At 38.3% G+C, this 18,626-nt stretch overlaps 1 protein-coding gene across 2 annotated transcripts in view; it reads right to left on the bottom strand.

The window, feature by feature from the left end:
- The window catches only part of inpp5f (inositol polyphosphate-5-phosphatase F), a 61,597-nt gene extending 49,172 nt beyond the window's left edge, over window positions 1-12,425 (bottom strand). The window contains exon 1 of one of the 2 annotated variants that reach the window (XM_066693801.1): window positions 12,012-12,425. In XM_066693801.1, the coding sequence (XP_066549898.1) occupies window positions 12,012-12,117 (106 nt within the window). In that variant the 5' untranslated portion in view covers window positions 12,118-12,425. The remainder of the gene's footprint in view (window positions 1-12,011) is intronic. The other variant, XM_066693802.1, reaches the window with a different exon arrangement.
- Between the last annotated feature and the right edge of the window lie 6,201 nt (window positions 12,426-18,626).

Here is an 18,626-nt window from a genome sequence, read left to right as displayed (position 1 = left end):
ATAATAGCCTAGATAAAATCAAACCTCTGAAGTACGAAGTACAAATTACAAACTCATATATATATATATATATATATATATATATATATATATATATATATATATATATATATATATATAATAATTTATTCTCTATATGACCTACATTTCAAATCAGCTCAAGAACATCAGCTTCCTCAGTGAACACAGGGTTTTAAAACATTAAAATAGTCATAAAACAGTTTAAAAACAAAGTGCCTTCAACGTGGTGGTAGCTAGTTCATTAATGCGGTTTTATTGCATTATCATTTTTATGTAGGCCCTATTTATTTCTTAAAAGATTACCTTATCCAGTGATAGCAATCAGTCTACAGAACTATAATAATAATAATAAATATATATATAAATTGTCCAATCACGTACTCTACCCATGCAGGACTTCAGCATTCAGACCACTGGGTTCCAATTAGACAAATACTCTCACTCAGGGAACAAGCAGGCTATACCGCCATTGCAAAACAACAGAGATGACATGTTCATCTTAGGCAGCGACTGTTCTGTACGTCTCGCTTTCTTAAACAAGCCGCTGTACAACACTGCAGTGTGATCACACTTGGGCTTTACAGAAACAAGCACAACCGTCTGTTGACAAGTCATGTGAATCTCAAGAGCCAATGTGGCAGACGACTGACCTATTTTCCATTTTCGGCCTCATGACAGAACTTCGAAAACGGTCGCAATACACTGAAAAAGTCCACAGAGGAAAGCACTGAGAAGTCTCTCCTGAGCTTACCAGCACATAATCAACAACTAAGTCAGTTGGTTTATTTGTCCGTGTGTTTGTGCATTTCATCATAGTTTCCCCAGTAAAGAAGATTTTGTGTTTGGGTGTTGTTATTTCTCCCCCCCGTCATAACGGTTTAAGAATCATTCCACAGTCCACAGCCTTCAGCTTTTCCTTCAAATTACACATTTAACAATAAATATTACCCAGAAGCTTATGACATCAAACCTTCTTAACTCCTTCCTCCTCGTTTGGCATGCAGAGTACCATAAAGGTGGTTGTGATATACCGAATTAAACTAAACTATATGTAAACTGAATGAGTGAATTTAATATGCCTGCCTGCACACATGTCAGTTCTTTCCCAATTTATTTGCTTTCATGCCTTAGCCACTTTTCATACTTTTCACTGTGTCTGTGATCTCCTATCAACAGTTATGGTGGAGTGCAAGCATAAATGTTCAATTTATACATTTGACTAAAAAGCGTTAACAGGGCCTTATGCAAAACCCTTCATCACATAAGCTTGTTTCTTTTTGAACATAATCTGTCACCTTAGCCCACTCTTTTTATGTCGAACTAGCCAGCACTGTTGTGTACAGTGTTAAGAATGCAATATATTTTATTTAAAATGTGTTTGGGAATGCATGAAATCAAGTAATGTTCCACTTTACCTGACAGAAGAAAACCTAACATTTGCTGGTCATAAAGTACAGTTTGCAATCATTTGAAAGTATACTTCCATCTTTGGCATTTGAGTTTTTCCATCATGGAAGAGGGGACTTTATAATATTTATATAGGGTTCTGTTGTGGTCGAGTGGAGTTGGAAGTCTTGGCAAAGGCTTGACTCATAGTGTTACAGTGGCAGCTGCATTCTTGAAATAATTCTTGGCTGTCCATGTTTCTCACAGTACTATAATACCAAGTGCATAGTACAAGTCAGAGCCACATACTTGGCAAATACTGCCTTTCTTAGGAGCGGAAAAGGAGGGAAAAGTATATTCTCAGAAGAAGTCTTTAGCCATCAGACAGCGATTTGACTATTATTGGAATTTCTGACAAGTCTAATGGTGAATCGCAGAGAGTTTATCATTGTGAAGCTAGAGTATGAATGAGCCGACCAAACAATTCTGTGCACCAAGTTCACAACCATCCCATTCTGAGAGAGTATAAGGGACGCACACTTTAAGAATTCCCTGAGACACAGACAAAAAGAGCACTTCCTAAATGGAAAACATGACATTGTTTTTACTAGAGTGGTTTAATCCACTCATTGACTCTGGAAAATGTTGTAAGGCTTTCCCTTAGAGAGTTGGATTACTCATAGAAAAAACAAATTTAAAATCTCACTGTTTTGAGTTATGACTAATCAAACCTCAACATCGTGCTGGAAGCAGAAGATAGAGAACCACGTTTTTCAAGTTTCACTTTAGTGGAGTCTAATAAGGCAGGAAGACAGAAGTAAGAGGTTTAACTCCTGCCTAAAGTGAAATCATAAAGACACTGCCCAGGCTTTCCGTGACGGGCTGCTGCACACGTCTGACCACCAATAAAACCCAATGGTTCTTTGGTTAAGATGCTACAATGCTGGAAGCAACAGCAGCAAAGATCAGCAAGACATTAGTCTAAAATACAAATCAGGTCAAGACTGAAAAGCAAACAAAAATAAGAAAACAGGCTGACATTACATAGGCTATACATTTTATAATATTTGCAGTCAAACGTTTCCGAGCACATGCATGCAGCTCAGAAATTAACAACCTTCCTATCGGTCACCACTCGATAAAACATTTTCTCAGCGTGGGTTGAGAATTGATAGCTGGTGTTCTGACACCTAAGACTAAATGCTCGTCTCTGCAGGTTTAAAGGAAACCATTTCAACATCTCAGAAGAATCACACAGTTTTTACATCAATAAATGCCCAGCAATAGATTCAGACTTACAAAGTTCTCATCTCTGGAAAAACTGGGCCTACCGCAGGTCCTAAAAGACCTTAGCCACCCAAAAGATCTAGATCAGGAATTAAAAAAATACAAACATAGGAGAGTTACACACATTAAGTCACTGGGTCTCAGCTGACATAGTAAGAAACCGAGTCAAAAACACTCGTCTTCACTGATTCATGCTTTCACTGTGATGTCCTTCCTTCTGTGGCTTCACTTTTACAAACAAATAAACCAACAACATTCTGTTAAAAAATATAATAATTTCCCATCTGTTTTCTACAAAAGTGGAAGTTGCTTGGTTTAAAAGCTCTTAATGTGCCATGCAGTGCAGATCATTCATACTTTGGCCACATTAGAAACCTACTAAATACAGAGGGCCAGATTCATGCCATCTCAGTAATGTAGGCCTGAGTCACAAGTCTTGCCTATTTATGGAATAATGACTGAAATTAACACAACCTTAGGAAAGCAAGAGAGAACACTATGCTACATTCCTCATCACGGTAACACATCCGTGTGAGCTGAATGTAATACTATGTACCGGGAAACAGAAAGGTGGGAAATCAATTCCAACATTTTCTTTGTTCTTTTGGTTCTCTGTTCCACCAGGGCTTGAATTTGCAGGAGTGCTGTATTTTATAAACTCTTAAAGAGGCCACAAGTGCCTCCATGTTTAATCTCAAAAATAAAAAAGTATCCCAATCATGACTAATATATAGAATACAAGCATTTCTATCAAGCGCACATGGCCAGCTTCTTCAAGAGCTCTGATCTCCATAAGATGAATAAACTTGAATCAGTGAATTTGTGTAGAGGACCTCTTCTAAAAGATCACCTGCCAGCCAATGTAACCTCTGACTTTGTACCTCATGTAACCCCCCACATATATTACTCAGTATAATTATGTAGATTATCAAACCATGCAGGACCACACAGAGATCTCACCTGATGATCGGTACAGCTTCTGACGTAAGGGCCAGAATCAATCAAAACTAAATCTGCCCCAAAAATAAGAAAATCTAGAAACAAGAGGAGAAATGCAAAACTACAATATCAACAAAATATAATCTACAGACTAGACTAGTCTAATCAGTTCATAAAATATTAATTCAGACAAAGCCTGCATTCACTTTAACTAGATTTCCTTCAAATCATGCTCTGTTCTCATTCCTCAATTCATCACAAATGATACTGAATCCCTTCAAATAATATTACCTACTGCTCTCCATCAGTCCAATAGATGAATTACAGTTATGTACCTCATTAGTCCAGAGTGGGTCAAATTGTTGTCTTAGATCCAGGAGAACTGACTGGACGTTCCCATATGCAATTTTTCCTCAAAGTTAGTTGATTTTTTTTCCTTTCAGGGACACATACAACTTCACCTGGTAAATTCTGGAAAGGAGGACTGAGATTTCTTAGCAAACCAGGGTGACTCTGGGTTATCGCAAAATGTAGGCTAGGCCACATATTTCAAGAAACATAGTAGGATAACCAATAAACAACAATATAAAACTTCAGCCATTATCGATTAAGACAATTTAAATTTGCAAGACTAATTAAGAGCATTAAGCTCAGGGACAAATAAGTTGCTTTATATGCAATATTCTGAATCAAAAAGGAATATGGTTCTAAGGAATCATGTTCAGTTAAAACAACAACAGATTTGAGTATTTGCCAATTTATTTCCATTTAAAATATGATTATAGTTGCTTTTCCTTTTTGTTTGGTTTAGATTGTTGGTTGTTTTATACAGTTTGGCAGGACTTTGCACTAAAAAAACCACAGAATTCAGTATACTTGCTTTTCGGGAATAAACGGTTTCTCCCAGACAACCTGAGCTCCTACGATGAAGGAGTACTTAACTAGATTTAGTTTTATACAGCTCTCTTCTGTAAGCCAAGCTTAGCCTATTTTGTATTTTTTACTGAAGGAAAGAAAAATAAACAGAAATCATCGTGTACAGACAGTAAGTATGTCAACGCTACATAACCACTCAACCAGTTGATACATGGACACAAACTTACAGTGTCCTACTTCATTCAATGCAGACTTAAAAGAGGAATCACGAGAATATAGTGTTGGGAAGTGGGCTTGTCAATAGATCAAGTGAAGCAAGTTCCTTCACCTAGAGATTCACAATCATAAAGGGAACTTTCAGCACCACAGTGTACACAGAAAATTGTGGTCTCTGAGGGGTTACCAGGAATGCCAGTGTGCATTAGATTTCACTCACTCAGTCATACTATACAGGTAACTGGCTGTGCTTTATTGTTCTCAACGCAGGGCCTGGCATACCACCACAATCGCACATGAATTATTAAAAGCAGGCAGCATTTCAGCCATACTTGAAGGAGAACAGCCGTGACAACGAAGCCCTCTGAAATGCAAACCCATCATATCATGAGAAAACACAGTCGCCCTCCGAGTCTAAAACGTCTTCCTTAAGACAACGAGTCGCTTAATTCATGCCTCTGTGATTCTACACAGTTAAGAATAATACAGAGAAATATCGTATTGATTTATAGATGTGGCATAATCATGAACGGGTTGAATGGCATCTTACTTATTTACCTGGTCTGACAAGCAGACAGACAAGCACATTGTGTATTTGTTCATATTTGGTTCTGTACTTCAATTGCATCTTTCTGGAAGAATACAGATGTAGACGCTATAAAAGACCCATTTTGTGAATGCTCAAAACAAAAATGTAATATCTCAATTATACAAATGGCTGTTGTGCCATATTGTATTTTAATTCACAGCTTTTTTAGAGGTGTTCTTGTTTTTGTTTATTTGCACCTGAACTTTGTAAGACACTCTAAATACGTACATCTTTTACAAAAATAAAATCCTCTACAAAAACTCTGGTTTAAATAGTACATTTGCTGAATTAAGGGCACTAATGCTCTATAACATTTTTAGACTCATAACCGGATTCAGAGAAATCCTTCACAGGGACTACAAATTGTATCTGCTCAGCTGACTGTTAATGTAATTTCATCCTCAGGTTTCTCTAAAGTTACATCACATCCAGACAGCGCCGATTCTCACATCACTTTTCCTGCTCGGCTTACTCACACACCACAGAAGACTATACGGACTTTAGCTATTGCTCATTTTGGTCTTTCAGAGGCTAGCTCTCAACATTCAGGTCAATTGAAGAATCTTCCACGTGGAATCCAGCTAACAAAGACCAAGAAAGGAGAATCAATTTCTGCTACAAATGGCAAACCGACAAAACGTCAAAATAAACATAACAATTGAAGAGCCAGCTCCTTAATTGAAAGGAAAGCCGACCTTAAGATACAATAGATGGCCTAAGGTTTATTAACTGTACAGTAAAGAGGGGACCAATAATAATGATGATGATAAAACTAATTGAAACCTGAGCTAGTTTTTGAAAGGGTTTCATGCGGAGATGTATGGCTGCCCTTTTAATGAACTTTGCAGTGAACACAGTTTAAATATCAAGAGTAATAAACTGCTGAATTAGGATGCACATTTGGGACCACCTTGATTTGTTTCCTTAACCATTTGGTTGAAAAAAAGCTTATTTAAACATTGAATTCCTTGGGTTGAATTCTACCCGGCCGTATTTCTATATTTGCACCTTCCCAGACAGTCTTTTCCAGTTTAGCTCCTGGTATTGTTGTGCACAAAAGTCCATTCACAAATCTGTACAACAAAAGATCTTTCTGGAGGTTGACCAGATGCGACACACCCAGTTCTTCAAAACAATAAAAATGGCCCAGTCAGAACAGTAGAATAAAATGGAACAGAAAATAAAAATATAGAAGTACTAGGCTAATAATACAGTTGTGGTTTTGGTATAGTGTCCTGTTCCTTCCTTTAAATTATTGCCTGATTCAGATGGGAGAATACGATCATGAATATCAGGTGTTATAGAGCAGGGAGATATAACGGCTTTCCTTTCCTTACTGCAGGGCATCCCTCTGGAAAAATGTTAAAAAAATAAGAATTGCTTCCCTCCTGCAAAGAGCCTGGACTACAACAGTAACACTATTGACAGAAACAAAAACACAACCCAACTGAAGATATCAATATGCAAAAAAGGTATTTACTTATCTACCTCATCTTTCCAGGAAAAAGAAAACACTCATTCATTCTGCCACTGACTGCGAAGGACTGCCTGCCGCAATGGTGATAAGGCACAAAATAGGTGTAAAATAATGAATGAAGTCATGCTTTGCTTTACATACTGTAGGGCCAAAATGATAAAGAGGTTTGAGTTCTGTGCTAACGGTCTGTCAGCTTCATGCAATGTATTCTTTTAAACTTAGCGATTATTTGATTGTACAGTCCATTCCACTGTTTGGTTGGATTTGTACTCTTTTGTAACATGACTCCATGTAAAAGCACTATAAAATGGTAGTGACTATTAAAAGACTTGGTAAGATAACATTCCATTACTTGAATCCATTGCAGTTCTGGAACCTTCTGGATTCAATCTAGACTCTTGCCGTCTACTGTATATTGTATGTCAAGTAGTATATTTGCAACAGGTAGTTAAATTAAGCATATTCAGCCTGTGTGAACAGATGTTTTATTACTTTCGCTAAAGCAAAAATACACCGTGACCCAATTGTTTACTGAGCCAACTGTTCAGTGAAAAAATCCTTCAAAATATAAATAAACCAGGACACGTGAGCAAAGGTTGAAGCAATACAAATGTTTGTCAGAAAATGGATTTGGAAATGCATTTTGCGAACACTGAACATTGAATCCACCATTTTTAGAAACTGGCTCATTTATGAACATGGTACCATATTGTCATATTTTAGGAGGTTTCCAAAAATAATGCATTGATATTGTACAGCCTTCTGTTAAATTGTTGAAAGTCATACCTTTCTACCAATAAATAAATGAAGAGAAAGAACAAATATAATACTGTTTAAAATACAAATCTTACTCTTTTTCGAGTACTGTGCAAAACCAAAATCAATAACTTAAATATTTAATGCAAATGTATGTGTCTGCATACCAAATACCTTTCAGGAAAGTCTAGATAATAATGTCAGAAAAACAACTGGATTGGCACAATCCCATATTCATATTTAAATCTGCTTCACATGGACTGTAAAGTATGTGATGATTACTGCAAATTTACTTACAAATCAGCTGAAAGGCTTTATGTTATCATTCAACTAACAGATCAACAAAAGCAAGCCACAAAGTACTAACATAACACTGAATTTAGTTATAATTTAGGTTTAAGACTTGCACAACAGGCAAAAAGAAATGACCATGATTTGATGTAACACCTAGACATTTCCAATACATTTAAATCAATAGTAAAAGACACTACACCAATTTTTCAGGTCAAACAAGAAATATCATTAATAAAATAGGCCTACTTCCACTGACACAAATATTGTGTCCTCACATATTTCAAGCTTTCCATATTTGGCCCATTTAAATCTGGCCCATTAAAAAGATTTTCTAAAACATGCTTTGATTAGTTAAATCTCAGGATTTTGTTTTTTTCACTACAGGCAGTCAAGCTTCAAAAACATTTGTTTAATAAGAAAAAACATACTGTAATAGCCTATACTTTTATTTGGTTTCTACAATAAGGCTGCCATTGTTTAAAACATTTCACATGGTAATATAATGTAAAAGTGATTAATTATAGAATAATTTCTTAACAAAACAAGTAAAATACATGGTTTCATTTATATATATATATAGCCCAGTGAACGTCCTTAAAATATACATTTCATTTTACACTTACATTACACACTGAAATCCTTTCAAGTGTTCAAAGGACATTTGCTCTTTTAGTAACACATCTAGGCTACACGCAATGGGTAACCCATCATACTACAGCACCAGTTATTTTCCATAGTGAAAGTGTATGCATCACTCAGCGGAGTAAATTTACTAATTTCATGCAAATTAAGCTTTCAGACTCTTGTTACAAGAGTCTCTCCGAGCTGAAAGTCACTGAACAGAAACCATCCGCTGAAAGCCTTGACTTGTTTCAGGATGCATTTAAAGACATGGAAACACTCTGAAATGCCAAGGCCAAATACCTGGGGTCAACAGCCTTTTAAAAACCAATAGTGAGCGACTCTGTGGAAATTGGATAAAGTCCCTGAAGACTTATTACATACTTGAATCAATATTAATTCAGACTCTTGTTTAACTTTTGCATTGAAGTAGGTAACACACACACACACTATACATTATAATAACGCAGTAAATATATTTACATGTAGTTACTGCATTATTCCTTTGCAGTGGGGTCTTTTCTGTGTAAAAACAATATAATTAAATCCACAGCCTATACCTGGTTTAAAACACAAACCTATTTTGTACACCACCTGGACTGGTTACCTATTTGTGCCGCCATTTCTGCTTGGGTTTGAAAATCACCAATTCTAATCTTTCTGCTCCTGCTTGTCTATGTGAACAATATCAATCACAGTATCAGCCAAAGCATGGCAAATATGCACAGTGCTGAGCTGAGCAATAACTTCCCAACACCAATGCAAACATTACATCAAATATCAAATATCACAAGCCTTCACAGTCATTTTAGATGACTGGTTCAGCTTTCACTCATGATTTATTATATCTAACAACAGGAACAGAAACAACAGCATCGTGTTGGAGACGAGGACAGCTCTACGCAACTCCACTGTGGATTTTGTTACGAAATGCAAGTGTTATTGCCATGCCAAGTCATAAAACTCAGGTGAAGCAGATGTTTAGCACAGTAGCAGATGGAGAATAAAATACAGTGGATGACTTGGCAACATGTTAATTAATGATAATATTTACAGAAAAATATCTATTTCCATCAACGCAAATGATACAAGCAATCGGCAACATGGTACAGACAATTCCTGGTTGCCAGTAAGGCATATCCATCAGTGCTGACAGCACTGCAACATTTGATGATATTTGATTGCGGTATCATGCATTTGAGCATCTCTAAGATTGGCATAGACTTTACAGTTCCCGGAAGACCGTTGAGAGAGGAACCAAGGTCTTCTCAAGGCCATAAATGGTGAGCAGTGAAACATTTGGTGGAGACAAGCCAGATGTCTGTACTGATGGAATTTGGTAAGGGCTTCATACATTTTGAAACTGAATAACACACCTTAGAACAAAGCTGAGAACAAAAAGACTCCAAAAAGGCTTTGAAGACATATATATGATTTATTGCTCAAAGACCTCACATGAGTCTGTTTAAAACACTTTGGCACAAACTAGAATAGGTGAATGAGAAATACACCGATCAGCCATAACATTATGACCACCTGCCTAATATTGTGTAGGTCCCCCTTTTGCCGCCAAACAGCCCTGACCCGTCGAGGCATGGACTCCACTAGACCTCTGAAGGTGTCCTGTGGTATCTGGCACCAAGACGTTAGCAGCAGATCCTTTAAGTCCTGTAAGTTGTGAGGTGGGGCCTCCATGGATCGGCCTTGTTTGTCCAGCACATCCCACAGATGCTCGATTGAGATCTGGCAAATTTGGAGCACCTACAATGGGCATGTGAGCATCAGAACTGGACCACAGAGCAATTGAAGGTTGCCTAGTTTGGAGCCCATGTCTGTATGTGATCATCTGCATCCCACATTACTTAAACATGCTGATGCTTCCGGCAGTGGACAGGGGTCAGCATGGGCACCCTGACTGGTCTGCGGCTACGTGATGCACTGTGTGTTCCGACACCTTTCTATCAGAACCAGCATGAACTTTTTCTGCAATTTGAGCTACAGTAGCTCGTGTGTTGTATCGGACCACACGGGCCAGCCTTCGCTCCCCACGTGCATCACGTGGCCGCCCATGACCCTGTCGCCGGTTCACTGCTTTTCCTTCCTTGGACACTTTTGATAGGTACTGACCACTGCAGACCGGGAACACCCCACAAGAGCTGCAGTTTTGGAGATGATCTGACCCAGTCGTCTAGCCATCACAATTTGTCCCTTGTCAAAGTCGCTCAGATCCCTACGCTTGCCCATTTTTCCTGCTTCTAACACATCAACTTTGAGGACAAAATGTTCACTTGCTGCTTAATACATCCCACCCACTGACAGGTGCCATGATAACGAGATTATCAGTGTTATTCACTTCACCCGTCAGTGGTCATAATGTTATGGCTGATCAGTGTATACATAAAGACAACCAATTTCGCTGCCTAAGTATTTGCACTGTTGCAGGATTCTGTACAGTTGTCCTCAAATGATGACTGAAATGGATTGGATTGGATTTCAGCAATCATTGAGGCCAAGGGTGAGGCCACGTTGTGAACAAGTGTCTCAATGCATCTCCAAATGTAGTGCGTAAAAATGCTTTACTATCTTAGTTGATTCAAAATGGTGAAGCTGTAACCAAACTAGTTCTGAGATCTATTTGCTAACCAGCAGCTGAATCATCAGATTGCTTAAGCTACTGCTGCACCACCTCCCAAAAACTTACACACAGGGAGAGGCCATTTAAACAATTGGTTTACATGCTAGCTAACTAACCTTTCCTTAGCATACTTCTTCCTTACTTATTGCAAAAATCCAGTACAGAAATGTGACAGAAATTTATGCAATTGTAGTCGAGAAGATTTTACTTTTAAAAGCCTTCACACCTTCTGACTATTTAACAAAAAAAACAAAAATCAACATGACATCAATCAGCTACATAAGGGGTTAAGTCAGAAATTAGCACCACTACATTGTATGAATTATGGAAACAGTATTTATTTAAATATTAGCATTGTTGTTACCACCATTAGTCATGTTATTGGTATAGTTTTGATTATTATGAACAACAAGAGCAGCAGAAACCGCAACAGTCATTAAAAAAGCTACTATTAAACCCTGTTATTCTGACTGGTATCTCAATCGCCCATTTTCATTGGCACCTGTCACAGGATCTACACCCGTCAAACCGCCCTACTAATCTTACACTAGTTTTACACGCTTCTATAATAAAATACCCAAAGGAAGGGTCAAAATCACATCCTCTGTCCCAATGCACGGTGGTGTGTCATGTTGTAGTGCACGGTGCCATTGGATACCCGGTTACAACATTCATGGACTCCAGGTAGCTTCCCCCAAAGGACGGAAAAACACCAAGCTCGCTGCAGGCACGAATACAACCCCACTCCGGTCTCGATCAGGGAAATGCACGTTTGGGACAAGCCTTGGACATCTGTGATTATGTGGGTCGGGCAATCTCTGTTTAGGTACGGCATAAACTTACTCTGGATCTGTTATGAAGGGTGGAGAAACAAATTTATAGCAGGAATAACAGCAGTTTCCCTGCTTACTCACCGGCTCGGACCTCCATGGCTCCATCTTTCCTGCTGCACCACAGAGCCTTGTCGCCGCTCTGGAGGATGTAGTGGTCTTTGGCTTGAAACAGCTCCATCCTGCCCATGAAGGAGCCAGCATGTGCAGATGAGAGACCAGCCGGGCTGCTCACCAGTCCCTCGTCATGTGGGGTGTCTGCTTTCTTTTATTGATCCGGACACTGGTACATGGTCGATCTGGAGAGAGCAATGGAGACTAAAAGGACAGCTGTGCAGACATCCCTGGAAGTTGGAGATGTGGACGGATCGGAGGGGAGAGCGCCTCTCTGCTGTTTTCCCTCTCTCTGCCTGTTCTTGAGTGTGTTTTTCCTCTCTCTCTCTCTCTCTCTCTCTCTCTCTCTCTCTCTGCCGACTGAATCAATTTCCTGCAGGAGCTGTTCACATGTGACTTCATCTGTCGGCCCAACGCAGACCATTTAAAGGGAACGCAGCCCCTGTGAGCGCGGCGCTTCCGCCTTCATGGGGTCATGACGTCATGGGGTTCCAATGGACTTTGCACATGAATTGAAATCCAAGCGGAGAAAGTGAACATATTTACAATTCATTGATCAGACATTCCTTATATGCACACAGCTATAGATTCAGTTCTTTGTAATGTTCCGAAAAATAACAGTATTATTATTGATTAAGGAAATGAATAACATTACAACTGTCTGATATCCCTCATTTTAAAGGAGTTTTTAATAGAGTTCTGGCGCCCTCTTGTGGTGATATATTTGTGGTACAGCGACTCTGGGATAGATCATGAATTGGGTTTAGTTGAAAATGTGTTCATATTTTGAATCATTTTGCTATGCTATGAGAAATAACACATATCTATTTTCTTTTCAGGAAATAATACAAATTAAATAAAAATATAACAGAAAAAAGTGACAGTTCACTGATAGCAAAGACGATGTGTGAAGATCAGAACAACAGCATCGTTGTTTATGGTCAGTTTTCTTCAGCTGGAAAAATGCCTAAACTAAACCTGAAAGACCCCCAAGCTAAATTGAAGTGTAGTGTTTATTCAATCATGTTTATATCAGCAAAAGATATGCTGTGATTGTCTGAACAGATTGGAGAAAAGGGTCTGACATGCGGTATGACAGATGTACACCTACACATGGGGGCTCATGTCCTTGTCCGTCATTTACAGGGTTTTGCGCCTCAGTCTCACTCTGCACATTGATCACACACACTGGAATATGAACGTGGTTGCTGTGACACATCCTTACTTGCACATTGTAGCACAGTGTCGGGTTCCAGAGGTCTTACACAAAATTATTAGCAGACTGCTATAAACAAGGCTGTGAGGACAGATCCGTGCTCATTAGTCAGCCAGTCATCAAGATAGCAGCTCATTTTTCAGATTGGCATGCCTCCGTGTTGGCCCCTGTGTTTTTCATAGGCCATGTTTCTTTTGCATCCCTTACACATCTAGATGCTGTGTGTATTTTAATATTGCCACAAAACAACGCATTTTTTGGAAAACTTAACGTGCCCTTTTCTTCCTTTTAATTAATTTGAAAATGCATAGGACTTGAATATTTCTTAAAACATATAAGATATTGAAGATATCTTCATTCTGTGGATAAACAAAGACTTGTTGTTTTTGGGAAGTAAAAGGGAAAGGTCTGACTGAAGAATTCTCAAGGGCTGATGTTTCCTACTTGAAAAATGAATCCATGTATTTAAGAATTATCACAGAATACTAGCTGAAGATGTAAAATAAATCCTTTTCGGAGATGCAGTAGTCCGTTTTCTCATATCTCCCCCTGACTGCATATTGCTAACGCGCTCTCATCTCAGCTGCTATCTCTTCACCTCTCCCAGCCCATCCCAGGAATGTCAGCGATGATGACTTGGTAACTGAACTGAACAGTTAGAGCTGCTGTCAGCGGAGGAATTTAGCATTACTCCTATCTGCTCTAGTCCAGTAAGAACGCAGATATAGTGACAGGGCATTGTAATTGTACTTACTGTAAATGCTCGACAAAAATACTGTGATATGTCCTTTTTTTTAACATGATCGTGTCATGAAGATGATGTTATTTTAAGTAGATTACTGATCAATTCAGATGCTCAGTGACTAAGCAGGGAAGACTGGTGAGGAAAAAATATCAAACAGCTGCAGGCAGTGTTGCACTGTATTGCAAACCATTGCTTGCACAGGTTCTGTAGAGAAGAAGCCGGAGTCTGCCAAGAAAGAGGAGAAAAAAAGGAAAACGTAGGTCAATTAATTGGCATAAAATAATAACAAAAAGGTGAAGGTTGTGAGGCTGCATGCCAGTTCCCTGTGGAGGGGTTGGCCGGTATACCCCTCTGTGCCCTCGCAGGTTGAGGTTGTTGGATAGGGGGTCTGTAAAGAGCAGTTTGCAGAGTGGCTCGGTCAGAGTTCAAGTGTCTTCTGTGCGGCCCAGAATAGATACTGTCCTGGATTCCATTCAGCCGATCTTCATTACATTTGCACTTTCAGTAGTGTAGCACTTCATTATCAGAGACATCTAGGCAGGGTCTGTGTAACAAGAGCAAAGAGATCATTTCAAGCAGGAAAAAGCTCTTCATATTTCATATATCAAGATTGGATTTGTAAGCTAAAAAGCCTAATCACCCAGGGTTCCTGACAATATAATGACTGTTAATTACCAGAAAAGTGACTCACCACCTGATTTATTATATAATTTTGTGGGAGAAAGTGCTATAAAATGTATTGAAGACATTTTTCTGTTTCATATCACACTTCTGAAGAATCTAAAGATATACGGGCGTTAAAGTATTCCCAATTCAATCATCATTACCATTATCTTTTCGGAATCAGTGAAATATTCCATTGTTCAATATCTCAGTGTGAACAACATTCCTAATGTCTGATACCCCACGTGTAAGAGATATCCATAATTGTCCCCATTTTTAAATACTGCTACTTAAAATAATATTATATGATATTAAGCATTTTAGCTTTGAGTTAAATTCAAAGCGAAAACACTGGAATAAAAAAAGATTTAAATGTAAATATTAATTTGACCTACATTTTAATTAAACTCAGCATTCGCTCTGAAGAGCTGCTGCAAAGATGATCCCAAAGTATACAGGCATCGACGGAAAGACAAAGTTAGTCTTGGTGCCGTGCTTCAAAGGACCATTGCCAAGTGATGGTCAAAACAGAAGGACAGACCAGGTTTAGTGGAGGTTGATAGGTGGGTGACCCACAGACAGCTCATAACAGCCTTCCTAGCACCCATGACTGTGGCCCCAGATGCTTCTAGGAGTCAACACGGAAGACTAACACTCAGGCTGTAGAAATCTTTGACTTGGCACCAAAAAACAACATTCAAAGACAAAATGATGATGATAAGAAGAGTCCATTGCTCCCCTTTTTCCAGGCAGCATGTGGTTGGACAACTGTGTGTGAAAAACTAAACATTTTGTAGAAGAGTTGTGGAAACTAATTAGAAACAAATGTTTGTCATTGTCAAAGTGAAGATATTCCCACATCAGCAGCGTTTCTTTATGCAGTTTTAACTATGAGTTCATGGGGTTCAGGAACTCAAACAACCTGTTTTTCAATTGTGAAGAAAAACACCTTGATACATACATACATGTAACATGAATCAACAGCACGGAAACAAATTCTACCCATATTTCAGACTTCAATCAGTGTCTATTCATGCAGGATGTTTAAAGGCGCACGCTTAGGGGTTGATCAATTCTAATCTAGGCCTTAGGAAAGAAAAAATTTCAAGTCGATTATGTTGGTGCAAACCAATTATAACATTCGATGCTATGTGAGTATTATTTTATTAATGTATAAGTATGGAACTTAGGTCACTTGGTTGTTATGGCTGGAAAACGCTTTTCAATTAGCCAGTGCATGAAAAGGAATTTCTTACAAGCATGTGAAATGTGAGTGTTAAATCTGTCCTACATTAAAGTGAGGTATTTACAGATACCTTAGAGGTGACTCATGCCTCCGTCTCTGCAGCGTGGAACCAGATTCCTCCACTGAGAGGCAGTCTGGGAGTCTTACAAGGATAATAGAGAGACTGGGGGTTGTGCAGTTTAAATTACATCACATATTAAAGAAAACGCCATTCATTCTTAAAGCCTACATGAGCAAGGTATGCTTCTCAGCTTTAGCAGTTTTCTGAATCAATATAATTATTTTGCTTCCATTTTATTATATTACCACATAACTATTTAGTTTGTTTTACTATAATCAAATCCGTACAAAAGAAGCATTTGACAGTAACTCCACAGGCACCTTGGATTACAGCCATATTGTTTGGGATTTAGACGTGTATTTACAATGACAGAAACATACATTATAAGCTCACTTTAAAACACTAAGTCATATTCATTTTCATTATTTATACCATTGGTATAATTGGTGTTGTAACTACATGTGCTATGGTATTTGTAGATTACACTGCTTGGACCTTATCTGTGCTTTTGCAACACATTTTCAAATTTAAACTGTACAATAGGCCTCTAAACAGTGTATATCCTGCAGATATAGATTTGGATTATTAATAATGAGCAACACAGCTTTAGGCTTGACACAGACTGTGGAAACAAAATGTCTGAACTGAAGTGCTCATGTGTTTTTGTTATAATTTGAAGATTTTATCTGATTTGTTATAAATATTGGAATTTTTAGCTGGGGGAGCCCTATTTGCGGTGGGGCGGGTCAGGGTGGAATTTGGGACACCAGTGATAAATTACCATATAAAAGCCCTAGATAGTTGTTTATGATTCAGACAAGATGAATTAAATAAAATGTGGGGAGATCCAGGGATATTGTTGCTTTGAATATTTTTAACAGGACATTAACACCTAAATGCAGCATTTTGGTACACTTTGAGACATACATTAAGAAAACAATGTTTTGCCCTTTGTTTCTACTTTATTTAGAGACAGAAAGTCAAATGACACCTATAGCACATTTAGGGGCAGAATGCATATCAGCCATACAGTTTTGCACATTTAGGCCCTACCACTCAAAAGCTGCCTTATAAGCACATTATACATGCATACTTCTTTTAACTGAAGTTGTTCTGAATCCATGGCTACCAAAACCATTGTGATTCATAACAAAAGCATGTTGTTTATAAGCTACAATGTAAAAGTCTGTTTGAATCTCTCTCTCTCTGACCATTACGCTCTGGAGCAGATAGTAATCTGACACCTGCCTTATCGTCTACTTTCAGAGGGTCTTTGGATTGGGAAGATATTCGTAAAATCACAGTTTGTGAGGGGGTAAAAAAAAATTAAGATCTCTAGGGCTGCGGATAGACCATAGTAACATCCTTTCCTTGCTCAATGCCATCCCCATGTTCTGCAGCTGTGCATTGCCACAGCCAGGAAAGACGCAATTTAAACCGCACATGGTTCTTTTCAGCCAAATCTCAGCTATGCAACTAAAAAACTAAGAAACACACATCTCTATCACAAATAATTTCCCCACAAATTAATAATTTGTAATACATGCCCCAATTTTGGGAAAACTGATATTATCCATGTCTGCTAAAACCCTGCTAAATGTGGGACAGTAGCTACCAGTGATTAACTATTTTGTTAGCTAACAACTTAAACTAGCAAAATAATTTGTAGTATAAGTAAAAAGACAACTTTTTCTAAATTTTGCACACTTTCTGAAGAAAGAGCAAGCTAGTGTGGTAGAATAGCTAGAATAGATAATAATCATAGCGGTAGGATGCATAAACTATCAATGATTCAAGAGCAATGCAGATCCTGAACAGAATGCATAAATATGCAGGCCGAACTGGATTTACACTGAATGCATCACAAAATGCAAGCAATACTGATAATCACTGAAGTTATTATTACTATTTTTATTTATATCTTAGCAGACGACCCAGGGTGACTTACAAATTAGTTGAATACATACTTTTTTTATCAAATCGAGATTGGAACCTGACAGAAAAACATAATTAATAGTTTAAACTTAGTGATGGAATGCATAATAAAGAGTGATGAAAGACAATATATATATTGCAATATTTGAAATGTTAAATTGCCACAAGCTTTTTCACAGAAATAAATATGGGTTTGAACACGTCTCAACTCTACTTCCATATTTACACATAGGCGTGTCTAGGACATGCACTGATGACATTGTTTAGTTATTTGAAAGGCACATCTAACACACACAGACCACTGACCTGTGCGTCGCTTGGCTTGTCCTCCAACATGGCGGCCACAGGTACGCATGACGTCACACGTGTTGGCTCTATTTACCTCAGCAGTGGATGCTGCTCAGTCACACACGCTAACCTTAGCCTGAATGAAGTGTTAAATCGACCGATATGACTTCAAACTTAAAATAATGCGTGTGTGGAACAAATGTGAAGCTAATATAGTCACCAGCCCGGTGTTTCTCACGTCTCCAGTGCCCGCGACTCCGCGCTGCCTCGAGGCGTTTTATTTAACACCTTTATTTAACAATTTAACACCTGTGTATCAGTCATGTGTATCATACCTTTGCGGTGTTATAAACAATTATTTCCATTGTTAATTTGTCATGTCAAACCCATGTAGAAACATTTCATTATATGATCCCTCGCCGCTTCAGCTA

Source organism: Amia ocellicauda, chromosome 20 (genome assembly GCF_036373705.1).
Source record: "Amia ocellicauda isolate fAmiCal2 chromosome 20, fAmiCal2.hap1, whole genome shotgun sequence".
Lineage (NCBI taxonomy): Eukaryota > Metazoa > Chordata > Actinopteri > Amiiformes > Amiidae > Amia > Amia ocellicauda.
The sequence above is the reverse complement of the archived record's forward strand: the minus strand, read 5'-3'. Positions and strand labels throughout refer to the sequence as shown.